Source organism: Nomascus leucogenys, chromosome 3 (assembly GCF_006542625.1).
Source record: "Nomascus leucogenys isolate Asia chromosome 3, Asia_NLE_v1, whole genome shotgun sequence".
Classification (NCBI taxonomy): domain Eukaryota; kingdom Metazoa; phylum Chordata; class Mammalia; order Primates; family Hylobatidae; genus Nomascus; species Nomascus leucogenys.
This window is the reverse complement of record NC_044383.1, coordinates 132831192-132848150: the sequence shown is the minus strand read 5'-3', so window position 1 is coordinate 132848150 and position 16959 is coordinate 132831192. Positions and strand designations below refer to the sequence as shown.

Below are 16959 nucleotides of genomic sequence, written 5' to 3'. Positions count from 1 at the left end.
ATTTTTTTATATAGCATAGGGCAATGGTCCTATTTTATTCTTTTGCATGTGGATATTTAGTTTTCCCAACATCGTTTTTGAAAAGATTTTCTTTCATCATGTGTATTTTTGGCATCCTTGTCAAAAATTAGTTGACCATTTATGGGAGTATTATTTTTAAGCTGGGCGTGGTGGTTTATGCCTGTAATTCCAGCATTTTGGGAAGCAAGCCGGCATGGGTGGATCTCTTGAACTCAGCAGTTTGAGAACAGCCTGGGAGACATGGCGAAACCCTGTCTCTACAAAACAACACAGAAATTGGCCGGGTGCCATGGCTCCAGCCTGTAATCCCAGCATTTTAGGAGGCCGAGGTGGGTGGATCACCTGAGGTCAGGAGTTCAAGACCAGCCTGGTGGACCTGCTGAAACCCCAGTCTCTACTAAAAATACAAAATTAGCTGGCCGTGGTGGCTGCACCACTAATCCCAGCTACTCAGGAGGCTGAGGCAAGAGAATCACTTGAACTCAGGAGGGAGAGGTTGCAGTGAGATGAGATTGTGCCATTGCACTCTAGCCTAGGCAACAAGTGTTAGGAAAAAGCTGAGTGTTGGGACAAAAACTGAGGCAGGGCTTGCGTGTCTGACATAATGTCCTGTGGAATGTGTCTAGACTTGCTGGCTCCTTGCTTCTAGCCCTCCTAGGCTGCTGTTCCCATTATCTCAAGTAGCAGAACATGTTCCATATAAATGCTAAGCCCTCACAGCTGTAGATCATGCGCCTGCCCTTTTGACCTCCACATTCTCACCACCTGTTTCTTTGTTGGATTACCAATAAATAGCGTGGGCTCCCACAGCGGAAGGCCTTCGCGGCCTCCATGCTCACTAGTGGCTCACTCCGTCCCAGCTTTCTCTCTCAAACTGTCTTTTTCTCAATCCTTTGACTCTGCCAGACTCTGTCACCCCCACGACCTGGTGTTGGGTCTGATCACCCCAACAACAAGAGTGAAACTCCATCTCAAAAGAAAAAAAAATTAGGAGGATAGCTTCGGTCCAGGAGGTGGAGGTTGCAGTGAGCTGAGATTATACCACTGCACTCCAGCCTGGGCAACAGAGTGAGACTCAGTCTCAAAAAAAAAAAAAAAGAAAAACATAATTCTAAAGCATAGTTATTAGTATTTTTAAACTCTTAAAGTTTAAGACTAAATTTCTTCTAAGAACAAAAGCCCCTTTTCTCATTGCTGAAATTTTCAAAGATAATCCTGTTGCTTAATTTATGGACTTGTTTCACTTCTAATTAAAAATGCAGGCAGTTTAGAGTGTCAAATGTATTACATTTTAAATATTTGGAAGCTATTTTATTGAAATTAGAGCATTTTAACTCGAATGGTTTCAAATACTAGGTTTCAGAGGAAAACAAGTTAGCATTAAAATATTTCTAAGAAAGAACAATTTCTATTTTCAGTTGGCCCAATGTCTTATCAGCAGGTAGTTATAGATCATTACAAATAGATTTGTTTCTCTCCAGAAGCAGGGTAGTATTGGACATCCCCTGGTCACTTTTTCTTTCCTTTCTTTCTTTTCTGTGTGTCGGGAGCCACGGTCTTTTCTGTCTCCAGCTTCACAGCAGCTTCCTGAGCAGCCAGAGCTTCCAGCTTTAGGCGCTCAGCTTCCAGCAATTTGTTTCTGTACTCTTCCCGGATGTCGAAAATTTTCTGTCGGGCTTCATCTAAGGAGTCCTGTTCCAAAGCAAAACCCCAAACAAAGTTCCACTGGTAAAGGCTTATGTTCCCAGAAAGAAAAAATGAAATTCCTTTATCCTGTCCTTTATGCCCATACATTCATAGGCAAAATGAAGATTAGTGTATGGTCTCAAAAGCTTATCAATAGACAAAACAGAGCAACAAAGGGTTCCTGAGATTTTAACACAGTATGGCAAAATAAAAACATTTGTAGAAAAAATAGTCAAAGGTAATGAAAACATACATTTTTTCCCCAAAGGTATTCTGTTTAAATTATTTCAAATATAACCTATATGAGATATTAATAAGCCCAATGTCTCTTGCAAAGTAACTCTGCTCAAGAAATTACTAGTTCCCCACATGTGTGCTATCCCTGACAAAATATAGCTGAGCTATACTTGATGACGAAGCTCCAAATAGTATGGCCAAATCCGTTGGTTACTTTGTTGTTGTCAGCTTGACTTTCATTCTCACCACTTCAGCAAAACTATTCAAGGATACCAAAGCCTTCTATGTAGCTAAATCCAAGATCATTTACTGTTCTTATTCTTGCTTTAACCACACGCTCTCCTCCTGGATCAACTGATTTCACTTAGCTCTTAGATTGTCTTCTCTCACCAGCTGCTCCTATTCAGTCACCTTTGCTGATTTCTCTTTTTCCCCTTCATCTCTTAAAAGGGAAGTGGCCAAATTAATTGCTTACTGTTTCAAAAATAATATAATCAAAGAATAAGTATATTAAAGCACAGATGCTAGCCTGAAAAGACTTCTAGAAATGACTGCTTTGTCTTCGTCCTTGAATTTATCAAGACATCTTCCATGTGTTTTGCACCCGGCTTAATCTTATTGAGATGTTGGGAAAAGCTGGATGTCAGAATCGGACTTCCTGAAGTTTTTACAAAAGATAGTACTGTAGCTACCATAATAAAACTGGATTGACTAAGCCAATTGCAGAAGTACAAGATGATAGTAGTGACATATTAAAGAGAGCAAGAGAATGAGCAGGACAGAGATTTTAAGGAGTGTGTAAATAAGTTTAATATGCATCAGTAATCCCTTGAGGAATGAGTATAAAACATTCATTCTCCTATCTGATAAGAAATGTTATTGATCATGTTTCTCTTAAAATGGCTTCAATCAAAACTCGGGCTCTCTGTGCCTCACACATAAATGGGTGTGAACTCAAAGCTGTCTATTTTTTCCCCATTTCCTCTCTATCTGCTGCATTTACTTGGTTATTACACACAAAAACCACAAACTGCAATCCTCAAATTCCCTTTTGTTTTCTAATCTAATCTAAAGTATTTCCCACATGGTAAATTGAACTTACACAATTTTAATATCCATTCATGGATTTACTGATTCATTAATTAAACTTTGTGCAAAGCAGACCTTCCTCTGAAGCTCTGGGGACACAACAGTGAATCTAAACAGAATATCTGTCCATATATAGTCTGTACTCTAGCAGAGAACATAAAAAATGAAAGCATAGTATTTATAATATCTACATTATCATATGCCAATAAATAAATGCACATGCAAAGTGACTGAGGAAAAAAAAATCCTGCATCTGTAGTTGTGGCCCAAATACAGACAATCAGCAGGATTATCTCAGCATTTTAGATCTGTATGGTTGGCACTGGTGAAAACACAAAAAACCACCAATGGACCCGAAAATCCAAGAAATTCCACTTGAAACTCTAAGAAATATCCAGAAGAACATGCCTTAAAGTAAGAGAACACTGTTTGAAGAAGTAAGCAAACAGAAATGCTGGAGAAAGGGGACAAAGAATGTTGAGACCAACGGGTCTCGGATTCAGATTACTGCAAGAGAAAAAATATCTAAACATAGAATTCTGTCTTGAAAACCAAGGTCCACAGAAATCTAGGAAACAGAGACTTAGAAGCAAAAACTCAATCTGTCATAAAGCAGGATTTTCTCTGAGAGACAGAGAAATGGGCAATCAGGCCATATTTTGATGATTACAACTCTAAAGGAAAATAAAAATCTCAGATCCCCCAAACTCGTTATGCCAAAGGGAAAGATAAGCCTGGAGAGCCTGGAGGCTGAGTCATGCAACACTGCCATTCTTTTCCCAAATGAATAGCTGTTCTTCACAACCTCGTGTCAAAGCATTTGTACACTTGTCAGACCCCATAGAAAGGCAAAAAGCTTCACTGTCCAAGCTGTTCCCAGGTTAGTTCTCTGCTGGCCTGGAAACCTTTCAAAAATGTGTACCTTCCCATAAAACAAGTGTATGTCAATGAAAACTTTAGATCTGCAATCCAAGTCCAGCACCTAAAACTAAAGTCCGTTAGATTTCACACTGACAATGTCGATAACAAGTTTGTCTTCCCAGGTGCAGAACATACAAGGGATCAATCATTCCTCCACCTAACCTGAGATGTCTGCATGGTTGATTCTTCCTTTACTCCCTTGTTCTTGGAATGTTCACCTTATCTGATATAAAATGTGCATTTAATGGGCACTGATTAAAATCTCACAAAAATGTAACCATTTGCCTCACTACCTACCTGCCTCTTCCTATATGCCTTCCCCCCTTTAAAGAAATGTATAAACATTGAACTTCCTGACAACCCCTTCAGAGAACACAAGCACAGATGTTTCTGTGACTCGTGCTTTTGTTTGTTTTTTTGGGGGGGGGCACCCCCTCAAGCTCTAGCTTAACAAATCTCCACTGATGAAACTCTTGCCTCAGTCTCTCATTGTGGGGCGTCCTCCATCCATAAAGCTGGGAGAGTTCCTTTAGATTCTTCGTCATTTACAGGAACTTGCTTCTAATAGTTTGTAAAATTCAATCTCTTAAATAATGGGGAAAAATCTGTTATTAAAGATAATGAGATAAAATGAAACAAATAATACTTAGACAGAAAATGAAAACATCCCAGAGAAGTGTGCTTTGATCAGAAGAAAAATGTAACCTAATGATTCAAAATAAGCTACAAAAAAACTATCAGAGCTTTGGAAAAATAGCAAAAATCAGAAATAGAAAAAGCTGAAAGAGTAATGGTTTAAAAAACACAGCAGTCTGGGCGCTGTGGCTCACACCTGTAATCCCAGCACTTTCGGAGGCCAAGGCAGGTGGATCATGAGGCCAGGAGTTCAAGATCAGCCTGACCAACATGGTGAAACCCCGTCTCTACTGAAAATAAAAAAAAAATTAGCCAGGCGTGGTGGTGCACACCTGTAATCCCAGCTACTTAAGAGGCTGAGGCAGGAAAATCACTTGAACCTGGGAGGTGGAGGTTGCAGTGAGCTGAGATCCCACCATTGCATGCCAGCCTGGGAGACAGAGGGAGACTCCATCTCAAAAAAAAAAAAAAAAAAACACAGCAAGAAAAGTAAAGAAGAAAGCGAGTGAAAACTATCAAATAATAGCAAAAAATATCTGAAAGAAAGTAATTGATCAAAGATACATCATTTAAATTGTAATGACAAATTGTTTGCAGATGAATTTTTATCTAACTTAAGGAGAATATATAATATTAATGTTACTACTTGAATATCCTGAATATATATATACACACACTACCTGAATATCTTGAATGTATATATATACACTCACACATATGTATATATAAAATTCATAAATTTATACATGAATAAATTATGGTATATTTGTACCATGGAATATTACATAGCAATTAAGAACAATAAATTACCAGTGACTTGAAGAGATTCTGTGTTGTTTGGTGAGAAAAAGCAAGACACATTGTATTATGCTTTAAAAAAGGCCATTTTGTAAAACAAACCAGGATATAATATAAATTATTGAGGTGTGAGCATATGAGATGAATGAAAAATATGGAAACATTCAAAATAGATTGTTTCTATGTATGTATTTTGGGAGCTGGGGATCATAAGGTTGTGAAGCTAAGAGTAGGCAAAGGATAATGTAAAAATGCACATTTGCATTTATTAAATTAAGTAACATTACATATACAAGTGGGCAGATGTATAAAATATTAACTTTAATGTAAACTTTAAAAAATTTTTAGAAACATAAACATTGTATATTTTCAAAGTATACCACATGATGGTTTGATATATGTATACACTGAATAATGATTAATATAATCAATTTAATTACTACTACTGATTCTGATGGCACCATCCATTCTGTACCTGAGATACACAGAATTTGTCAGCTTATTACTAAATGTTTGTACTCTTTGACCAACATCTCCCCATTTCTCTCACCCCTAAGTCTCCGGTAACCACTGTCCTAGACTTCTATGAGTTCAAGTTTTAAAATTGCACATGTGTGTGAGATTATGCATTATTTTTCTTTCAGTTTCTGGCATATTTCACTTAGCATAAGGCCTACAAGTTCATCTATGTTGTTGCAAATGGCAGGATTTCCTTCTATTTTATGGTTAAATTATATTCCATTATTTATATATATATACGTACCACATTTTCTTTATTAATTCATCCATTGATGGACACTTGGGCTGTTTCCGTATCACCACTGTAAATAATGCTGCCATGAACAGAGGGTTGCAGTCCTCTCATAGACATACTGATTTCATTTCCTTTTAATATATACCCAGGAATGGGATTCTGGATCATATGGTAGCTCTAGTTTTAACTTTCTGAGAAACTTCCATACTGTTTTCTGTAATGGCTGTTCCAATTTACATTCTCACCAAGTGTGTACAGGGTTCCCTTTCTCCACACCCTCCCCAACACTTATCTCTTGTCTTTATGATAAAAGCCATCTTAACAGGTGTGAGGTGATACCTCATTGTTTTGATTTGCATTTCTCTAATGATTAATGATGCTGAGTACCTTTGTATATACCTGTTGGTCACTCCTGTGTCTTCTTTGGATAGGTGTTTATTCAAGTCCTTTGCCCATTTTTAAAACCAGGTTATTTGCTTTTTTTGCTATTGAGTTATATGAGTTTTTTAATATATTTTAAATATTAGCCCCTTATCAGAAATACCGTTTACAAGTATTTTCTCCCATTCTATAGATTGTCTTTTCATTTTGTTGTTTCCTTTGTTGTGCAGTAGCTTTTTATTTTTCTGTAGTCCTACTTGTTTATGTTTGCTTTTGTTGCCTGTGCTTTTGGTGTCATCTCCAAAAGAAATTGCCAAGACCAATGTCAAGGAGATTTTTCTGTATGCAATCTTCTAAGCGTTTTATGAGTTCCAATGTTACATTTAAATCTTTAATCTATTTAATTTTTTTATATAGCATAGGGCAATGGTCCTATTTTATTCTTTTGCATGTGGATATTTAGTTTTCCCAACATCGTTTTTGAAAAGATTTTCTTTCATCATGTGTATTTTTGGCATCCTTGTCAAAAATTAGTTGACCATTTATGGGAGTATTATTTTTAAGCTGGGCGTGGTGGTTTATGCCTGTAATTCCAGCATTTTGGGAAGCAAGCCGGCATGGGTGGATCTCTTGAACTCAGCAGTTTGAGAACAGCCTGGGAGACATGGCGAAACCCTGTCTCTACAAAACAATACAGAAATTGGCCGGGTGCCATGGCTCCAGCCTGTAATCCCAGCATTTTAGGAGGCCGAGGTAGGTGCATCACCTGAGGTCAGGAGTTCAAGACCAGCCTGGTCGACCCGGTGAAACCCCAGTCTCTACTAAAAATACAAAATTAGCCGGGCGTGGTGGCTGCACCACTAATCTCAGCTAATCAGGAGGCTGAGGCAAGAGAATCACTTGAACTCAGGAGGCAGAGGTTGCAGTGAGATGAGATTGTGCCATTGCACTCTAGCCTAGGCAACAAGTGTTAGGAAAAAGCTGAGTGTTGGGACAAAAACTGAGGCAGGGCTTGTGTGTCTGACATAATGTCCTGTGGAATGTGTCTAGACTTGCTGGCTCCTTGCTTCTAGCCCTCCTAGGCTGCTGTTCCCATTATCTCAAGTAGCAGAACATGTTCCATATAAATGCTAAGCCCTCACAGCTGTAGATCATGCGCCTGCCCTTTTGACCTCCACATTCTCACCACCTGTTTCTTTGTTGGATTACCAATAAATAGCGTGGGCTCCCACAGCACAAGGCCTTCGCGGCCTCCATGCTCACTAGTGGCTCACTCCGTCCCAGCTTTCTCTCTCAAGCTGTCTTTTTCTCAATCCTTTGACTCTGCCAGACTCTGTCACCCCCCACGACCTGGTGTTGGGTCTGATCACCCCAACAACAAGAGTGAAACTCCATCTCAAAAGAAAAAAAAATTAGGAGGGATGGCTTCAGTCCAGGAGGTGGAGGTTGCAGTGAGCTGAGATTATACCACTGCACTCCAGCCTGGGCAACAGAGTGAGACTCAGTCTCAAGAAGAAAAGCATGATTCTGAAGCATAGTTATTAGTATTTTTAAACTTTTAAAGTTTAAGACTAAATTTCTTCTAAGAACAAAAGCCACTTTTTCATTGCTGAAATTTTCAAAGATAATCCTGTTGCTTAATTTATGAAGTTGTTTCACTTCTAACTAAAAATGCAGGCAGTTTAGAGTGTCAAACATATTTTATTACATTTTAAATATTTTGAAGCTATTTTATTGAAATTAGAGCACTTTGAACTCGAATGGCTTCAAATACTAGCTTTCTGAGGAAAACAAGTTAGCATTAAAATACTTCTAAGAATTTCTATTTTCAGTTGGCCCAATATCTTGTTTTATCAGCAGGCAGTTATAGATCATTACAAATAGATTTTTTTTCTCTCCAGAAGCAGGGTAGTACTGGACATCCCCTGGTTACTTTTTCTTTCCTTTTTTTTCTGTGTGTGAGAAGCTGGGGTCTTCTTTTCTGTCTCCAGCTTCATTGTGGCTTCCTGAGCAGCCAGAGCTTCCAGCTTTAGGCGCTCAGCTTCCAGCAATTTGTTTCTGTGCTCTTCCCGGGTGTCGAAAATCTTCTGTCGGGCTTCATCTAAGGAGTCCTGTTCCAAAGCAAAACCCCAAACAAAGTTCCTGTGGTAAAGGCTTATGTTCCCATGAAAGAATAAATGAAATTCCTTTACCCTGTCCTTTACGCCCATACCTTCATAGGCAAAATGATTGAAGATGAAAATTAGTGTATGGTCTCAAGCTTATCAATACACAACATAGCAACAAAGTGTTCATGAGATTTTAACACAGTATGGCAAAATAAAAACATTTGTAGAAAAAGTCAAAGGTAAAGAAAACATACTTTTTTTTCCCAAAGGTATTCTGTTTAAATTATTTCAATGTATATGAGACATTAATAAGCCCAATGTCTCTTGCAAAGTAACTCTGCTCAAATTACTAGTTCCCCACATGTGTGCTATCCCTGACAAAATATGTCTGAGCTATACTTGATGAAGCTCCAAATAGTATGGCCAAATCCATTGGTTACTCTGTTCTTGTCACCTTGACTTTCATTCTCACCACTTTAGCAAAACTGTATTCATCAAGGATACCAAGGCTTTCTATGTAGCTAAATCCAAGATCATTTATTGTTCTTATTCTTGCTTTAACCACACGCTCTCCTCCTGGATCAACTGATTTCACTTAGCTCTTAGATTGTCTTGTCTCACCAGCTGCTCCTATTCAGTCACCTTTGCTGATTTCTCCTTTTCCCCTTCCTCTCTTAAAAGGGAAGTGGCCAAATTAATTGCTTACTGTTCCAAAAATAATATAATCAAAGAATAAGTATTAAAGCACAGATGCTAGCCTGAAAAGACTCTTCTAGAGATGACTGCTTTGTCTTCATCTTTGAATTTATCAAGACATCTTCCATGTTTTTTGCAACCAGCTTAATTTTATTGAGATGTTGGAAAAGCTGGATGTCAGAATCAGACTTCCTGAAGTTTTTACAAAAGACAGTACTGTAGCTACCATGATAAAACTGGATTGACTAAGCCTATTGCACAAGTACAAGATGATAGTAGTTACTTATTGGAGAGAGAAACAGCAAGAGAATGAGCAGGAGAGACATTTTAAGGAGTGTGTGTAAATAAGTTTAATATGCATCAGTAATCCCTTGAGGAATGAGTATAAAACATATTCTATCTGATAAATGTTATTGATCATGTTTCTCTTAAAATGGCTTCAATAAAAACTCGGGCTTTCTCTGTGCCTCACATATAAATGAATGGGTGTGAACTCAAAGCTGTCTTAGTATTTTTTCCCCATTTCCTCTCTATCTGCTGCATTTACTTGGTTATGACATACAAAAACCACAAACTGCAATCCTCAAATTCCCTTTTGTTTTCTAATCTAAATTATTTCCCACATGGTAATTTGAACTTACACAATTTTAATATCCATTCATGGATTTACTGATTCATTAATTAAACTTTTGTGAAGCAGACATTCCTCTGAAGCTCTGGGGACACAACAGTGAATCTAAACAGAATATCTGTCCATATATAGTCTATATTCTAGCAGAGAACACAAAAAATGAAAGCATAGTATTTTAATATATCTACATTTTCATATGCCAATAAATGCACATGCAAAGTGACCGAGGAAAAAAAAACCTGCATCTGTAGTTGTGGCCCAAATACAATCAGCAGGATTATCTCAGCATTTAGATCTGTATGGTTGGCACTGGTGAAAACACAAAAACCACCAACGGACCCTAAAATTCATGAAATTCCACTTGAAACTCTAAGAAATATCCAGAAGAACATGCCTTAAAGTAAGAGAACACCGTTTGAAGAAGTAAGCAAACTGAGAAATGCTGGAGAAAGGGGAAAAAGAATGTTGAGACCAAGGGGTCACAGATTCAGATTACTGCAAGAGAAAAAATATCTAAAGATAGAACTCTGTCTTGAAAACCAAGGTCCACAGAAATCTAGGAGAGGCTTAGAGGCAAAAGACTCAATCTGTCATAAAGCAGGATTTTCTCTGAGAGACAGAGAAATGGGTAATCAGGCCATATTTTGATGATTACAACTCTAAAGGAAAATAAAAATCTCAGATCCTCCAAACTCATTACGCCAAAGGGAAAGATAAGCCTGGAGAGCCTGGAGGCTGAGTCATGCAACACTGCCATTCTTTTCCCAAATGAATAGCTGTTCTTCACAACCTCGTGTCAAAGCATTTGTACATTTGTCAGACCCCATAGAAAGGCAAAAAGCTTCACTGTCCAAGCTGTTCCCAGGTTAGTTCTCTGCTGGCCTGGAAACCTTTCAAAAATGTGTACCTTCCCATAAAACAAGTGTATGTCAGTGAAAACTTTAGATCTGCAATCCAAGTCTAGCACCTAAAACTAAAGTCCGTTAGATTTCACACTGACAATGTCGATAACAAGTTTGTCTTCCCAGGTGCAGAACATACAAGGGATCAATCATTCCTCCACCTAACCTGAGATGTCTGCATGGTTGATTCTTCCTTTACTCCCTTGTTCTTAGAATGTTCACCTTATCTGATATAAAATGTGCATTTAATGGGCACTGATTAAAATCTCTCAAAAATGTAACCATTTGCCTCACTACCTACCTGCCTCTTCCTATATGCCTTCCCCCCTTTAAAGAAATGTATAAACATTGAACTTCCTGACAACCCCTTCAGAGAACACAAGCACAGATGTTTGTGACTCGTGTTATTTTTTTTTTTGGGGGGGGCACCCCCTCAAGCTCTAGCTTAACAAATCTCCACTGATGAAACTCTTGCCTCAGTCTCTCATTGTGGGGCGTCCTCCATCCATAAAGCTGGGAGAGTTCCTTTAGATTCTTCGTCATTTACAGGAACTTGCTTCTAGTAGTTTGTAAAATTCAATCTCTTAAATAATGGGGAAAAATGTGTTATTAAAGATGAGATAAAATGAAACATAATACTTAGAACATGATCAGAAGAAAAGTAACATAATGATTCAAAATAAGCTACAAAAAAACTATCAGAGCTTTGGAAAAATAGCAAAAATCAGAAATAGAAAAAGCTTAAAGAGTAATAGTTTAAAAAACACAGCAGGCTGTGCGCGATGGCTCACACCTGTAATCTCAGCACTTTGGGAGGCCAAGGCAGGCGGATCATGAGGTCAGGAGTTCGAGATCAGACTGACCAACATGGTGAAACCCCATCTCTACTAAAAATAAAAAAAAAATAGCCAGGCATGGTGGCACACATCTGTAATCCCAGCTACTTAGGAGGCTGAGGCAGGAAAATCACTTGAACCTGGGAGGTGGAGGTTGCAGTGAGCTGAGATCGCACCATTGCACTCCAGCCTGGGAGACAGGGAGACTCCATCTCAAAAAAAAAAAAAAAAAAAAAAAAAAAAAGCAAGTGAAAACTATCAAACAAATAATAGCAAAAAATATCTGAAAGTAATTGATCAAAGATACATTTAAATTATGACAAATTGTTTGCAGATGAATTTTTATCTAACTTAATATGTTACTACTTGAATATCCTGAATATATATATGCACACACTACCTGAATATCCTGAATATATATATATACAGACACACATATATGTATATATAAAATTCATAAATTTATACATGAATAAATCATGGTATATTTGTACCATGGAATATTACATAGCAATTAAAAAGAATAAATTACCAGTGACTTGAAGAGATTGTGTTGTTTGGTGAGAAAGCAAGACACATTGTATTATGCTTTAAAAAATGCCATTTTGTTAAACCAGGATATAATATAAAATATTGAGGTGTGAGCATATGAGATGAATGAAAAATATGGAAACATTCAAAATAGGTTGTTTCTATGTATGTATTTTGGGAGCTGGGGATCATAAGGTTGTGAAGCTAAGAGTAGGCAAAGGATAATGTAAAAATGCACATTTGCATTTATTAAATTAAGTAACATTACATATACAAGTGGGCAGATGGATAAAATATTAACTTTTTCTTGTAAACTTTAAAAAATTTTTAGAAACATAAACATTGTATATTTTCAAAGTATACCACATGATGGTTTGATATATGTATACACTGAATAATGATTAATATAATCAATTTAATTACTACTATTGATTCTGATGGCACCATCCATTCTGTACCTGAGATACACAGAATTTGTCAGCTTATTACTAAATATTTGTACTCTTTGACCAACATCTCCCCATTTCTCTCACCCCTAAGTCTCTGGTAACCACTGTCCTAGACTTCTATGAGTTCAAGTTTTAAAATTCCACATATGAGTGAGATTATGCATTATTTTTCTTTGTTTCTGGCATATTTCACTTAGCATAATGCCCTACAGGTTCATCTATATTGTTGCAAATGGCAGGATTTCCTTCTATTTTATGGTTAAATTATATTCCATTATATATATATATGTATATATATATATACCACTTTTTTTTTAGGTTTTAGGGTACGTGTGCACAATGTGCAGGTTTGTTACATATGTATCCATGTGCCATGTTGATTTCCTGCACCCATTAACTTGTCATTTAGCATTAGGTATATCTCCAGATGCTGTCCCTCCCCGCTCCCCCAACCCCACAACAGTCCCCGGAGTGTGATGTTCCCCTTCCTGTGTCCATGAGTTCTCATTGTTCAATTCCCACCTATGAGTGAGAACATGCAGTATACACCACATTTTCTTTATTAATTCATCCATTGATGGACACTTGGGCTGTTTCCATATCACCACTGTAAATAATGCTGCCATGAACAGAGGGTTGCAGGCCTCTCATAGACATACTGATTTCATTTCCTTTAATATATACCCAGGAATGGGATTCTGGATCATATGGTAGCTCTAGTTTTAGTTTTTTGAGAAACTTCCATACTGTTTTCTGTAATGGCTGTTCCAATTTACATTCTCACCAACAGTGTGTACAGGGTTCCCTTTCTCCACACCCTCCCCAACACTTATCTCTTGTCTTTATGATAAAAGCCATCTTAGCAGGTGTGAGGTGATACCTCATTGTTTTGATTTGCATTTCTCTAATGATTAATGATGCTGAGTACCTTTGCATATACCTGTTGGTCACTCCTGTATCTTCTTTGGATAGGTGTTTATTCAAGTCCTGTGCCCATTTTTAAAACCGGGTTATTTGCTTTTTTTGCTATTGAGTTATATGAGTTTTTTAATATATTTTAAATATTAGCCCCTTATCAGATATACGGTTCACAAGTATTTTCTCCCATTCTATAGATTGTCTTTTCATTTTGTCGTTTCCTTTGTTGTGCAGTAGCTTTTTATTTTTCTGTAGTCCTACTTGTTTATGTTTGCTTTTGTTGCCTGTGCTTTTGGTGTCATCTCCAAAAGAAATTGCCAAGACCAATGTCAAGGAGATTTTTCTGTATGCAATCTTCTAAGCATTTTATGAGTTCCAATGTTACATTTAAATCTTTAATCTATTTAATTTTTTTTATATAGCATAGGGCAATGGTCCTATTTTATTCTTTTGCATGTGGATATTTAGTTTTCCCAACATTTTTTGAAAATATTTTCTTTCATGTGTAGTTTTGGCATCCTTGTCAAAAATTAGTTGACTATTTATGGGAGTATTAAATATTTTTAAGCTGGGCGTGGTGGTTTATGCCTGTAATTCCAGCATGTTGGGAAGCAAGCCGGCATGGGTGGATCTCTTGAACTCAGGAGTTTGAGAACAGCCTGGGAGACATGGTGAAACCCTGTCTCTACAAAACAATACAGAAATTGGCCGGGTGCCATGGCTCCAGCCTGTAATCCCAGCATTTTAGGAGGCCCAGGGGTGTGGACCACCTGAGGTCAGGAGTTCAAGACCAGCCTGGTCGACCCGGTGAAACCCCCCATCTCTACTAAAAACACAAAATTAGCCGGCCGTGGTGGCTGCACCACTAATCCCAGCTAATCAGGAGGCTGAGGCAAGAGAATCACTTGAACTCAGGAGGCAGAGGTTGCAGTGAGATGAGATTGTGCCATTGCACTCTAGCCTAGGCAACAAGTGTTAGGAAAAAGCTGAGTGTTGGGACAAAAACTGAGGCAGGGCTTGCGTGTCTGACACAATGTCCTCTGGAATGTGTCTAGACTTGCTGGCTCCTTGCTTCTAGCCCTCCTAGGCTCCTGTTCCCATTATCTCAAGTAGCAGAACATGTTCCATATAAATGCTAAGCCCTCACAGCTGTAGATCATGCGCCTGCCCTTTTGACCCTCCACATTCTCACCACCTGTTCCTTTGTTAGATTACCAATAAATAGCGTGGGCTCCCACAGCGTAAGGCCTTCGTGGCCTCCACGCTCGCTAGTGGTCACTTGGTCCCAGCTTTCTCTCTCAAGCTGTCTCTTTTTCTCTCAAGCTGTCTTTTTCTTAGTCCTTTAACTCTGCCAGAGTTTGTCACCCCCGCGACCTGGTGTTGGGTCTGATCACCCCAACAACAAGAGGGAAACTCCATCTCAAAAAAAAAAAAAAAAAAAAAATTAGGAGGATGGCTTTAGTCCAGGAGGTGGTTACAGTGAGCTGAGATTGTGCCACTGCACCCCAGCCTGGACAGCAGAGGCGAACCATGTCTCAATAAACATATTTTAAATAACGATTAACATAAAGGATAAGCAAAATCACCTGCCAAAGTGAAACCGCTTTGACTGGTTTAAAAAATTGTTTGAGATAGTCATGAATTAGAAGTGTGTTTTGGAGAAAGTCAGTTTCCTGCTATGTGCCTCAATCCACTCATTGCATTGTTCTAAGACTAAGGGTTTAACAACTTCATCTGTGTCTTACAGAAAACACCACACTGGTGAGCACGAAAAGTGATGTTTCAGATCACACTCTCTCTACACCCAGGTTACCATGATGCGTTGCTAGGATCCAGAGTCCTAACACTTTGGGTGGGCTGAGCCAGGGTAGTTCTTGGTCAATGAAGGAGGTTACTTGAAGCTCAGTTTTTAAAAATGGTATATTTTGGCCCAACGCGGTGGATCACGCCTGTATTCTCAGCACTTTGGGAGGCCGAGGCAGGCAGATCACTTGAGGTTAGCAGTTCGTGACCAGCCTGGCCAACATGGTGAAACTCTGTCTCTACTAAAAATACAAAAGTTAGCAGGGGTGGTGGCAGGTGCCTGTAATCATGGCTACTCAGGAAGCTGAGGCAGGAGAATCTCTTGAACCTGGGAGGCAGAGGTTGCAGTGAGCTGAGATTATACCACTGCACTCCAGCCTGGGCAACAAAGTGAGACAGTCTCTTTTGAAAAGCATAATTCTGAAGCATAGTTATTAGTATTTTTAAACTTTAAAGTTTAAATTTCTAAGAACAAAAGCCACTTTTCTCATTGCTGAAATTTTCAAAGATAATCCTGTTGCTTAATTTATGAACTTGTTTCACTTCTAATTAAAAATGCAGGCAGTTTAGAGTGTCAAACATTTTATTACATTTTAATTATTTGGAAGATATTTTATTGAAATTAGAGCATTTTAAACTTGAATGGCTTCAAATACTAGCTTTCTGAGGAAAACTAACAAGTTAGCATTAAAATATTTCTAAGAACAATTTCTATTTTCAGTTGGCCCAATATCTTGTTTTATCAGCAGGCAGTTATAGATCATTACATTTTTTCTCTCCAGAAGCAGGGTAGTGTTGGACATCCCCTGGTTACTTTTTCTTTCCTTTCTTTCTTTTCTGTGTGTCGGGAGCCACGGTCTTTTCTGTCTCCAGCTTCACAGCAGCTTCCTGAGCAGCCAGAGCTTCCAGCTTTAGGCGCTCAGCTTCCAGCAATTTGTTTCTGTACTCTTCCCGGATGTCGAAAATTTTCTGTCGGGCTTCATCTAAGGAGTCCTGTTCCAAAGTAAAACCCCAAACAGTAAGTTCCACTGGTGTAAAGGCTTATGTTCCCAGAAAGAAAAAATAAAATTCCTTTACCCTGTCCTTTATGCCCATACATTCATAGGCAAAATGATTGAAAATGAAAATTAGTGTATGGTCGGCCGGGCGCGGTGGCTCACGCTTGTAATCCTAGCACTTTGGGAGGCTGAGGCGGGCGGATCACGAGGTCAGGAGATCGAGACCATGGTGAAACCCCGTCTCTACTACAAATACAAAGAAAATTAGCTGGGCGTGGTGGCGGGCGCCTGTAGTCCCAGCTACTCGGAGGCTGAGGCAGGAGAACGGCGTGAACCCGGGAGGTGGAGCCTGCAGTGAGCCGAGATTGCGCCACTGCACTCCAGCCTGGGCGACAAAGTGAGACTCCATCTCAAAAAAAAAATATTAGTGTATGGTCTCAAAAGCTTATCAATACACAAAACATACCAACAAAGGGTTCCTGAGATTTTAACACAGTATGGCAAAATAAAAACATTTGTAGAAAAAATAGTCCAAGGTAAAGAAAACATACTTTTTTCCCCAAA

The 16959-nt window shown here is 38.5% G+C and overlaps 1 protein-coding gene across 2 annotated transcripts in view; it reads right to left on the bottom strand.

Annotated features, from left to right (window-relative positions):
* Window positions 1-1287: 1287 nt before the first annotated feature.
* The window catches only part of ADGB (androglobin), a 198346-nt gene continuing 182674 nt past the window's right edge, over window positions 1288-16959 (bottom strand). The window contains exon 36 of one of the 2 annotated variants that reach the window (XM_030809809.1): window positions 1288-1713. In XM_030809809.1, the coding sequence (XP_030665669.1) occupies window positions 1531-1713 (183 nt within the window). In that variant the 3' untranslated portion in view covers window positions 1288-1530. Of the gene's footprint in view, window positions 1714-16207; window positions 16391-16959 lie in introns of those variants that run through there. The other variant, XM_003255848.2, reaches the window with a different exon arrangement.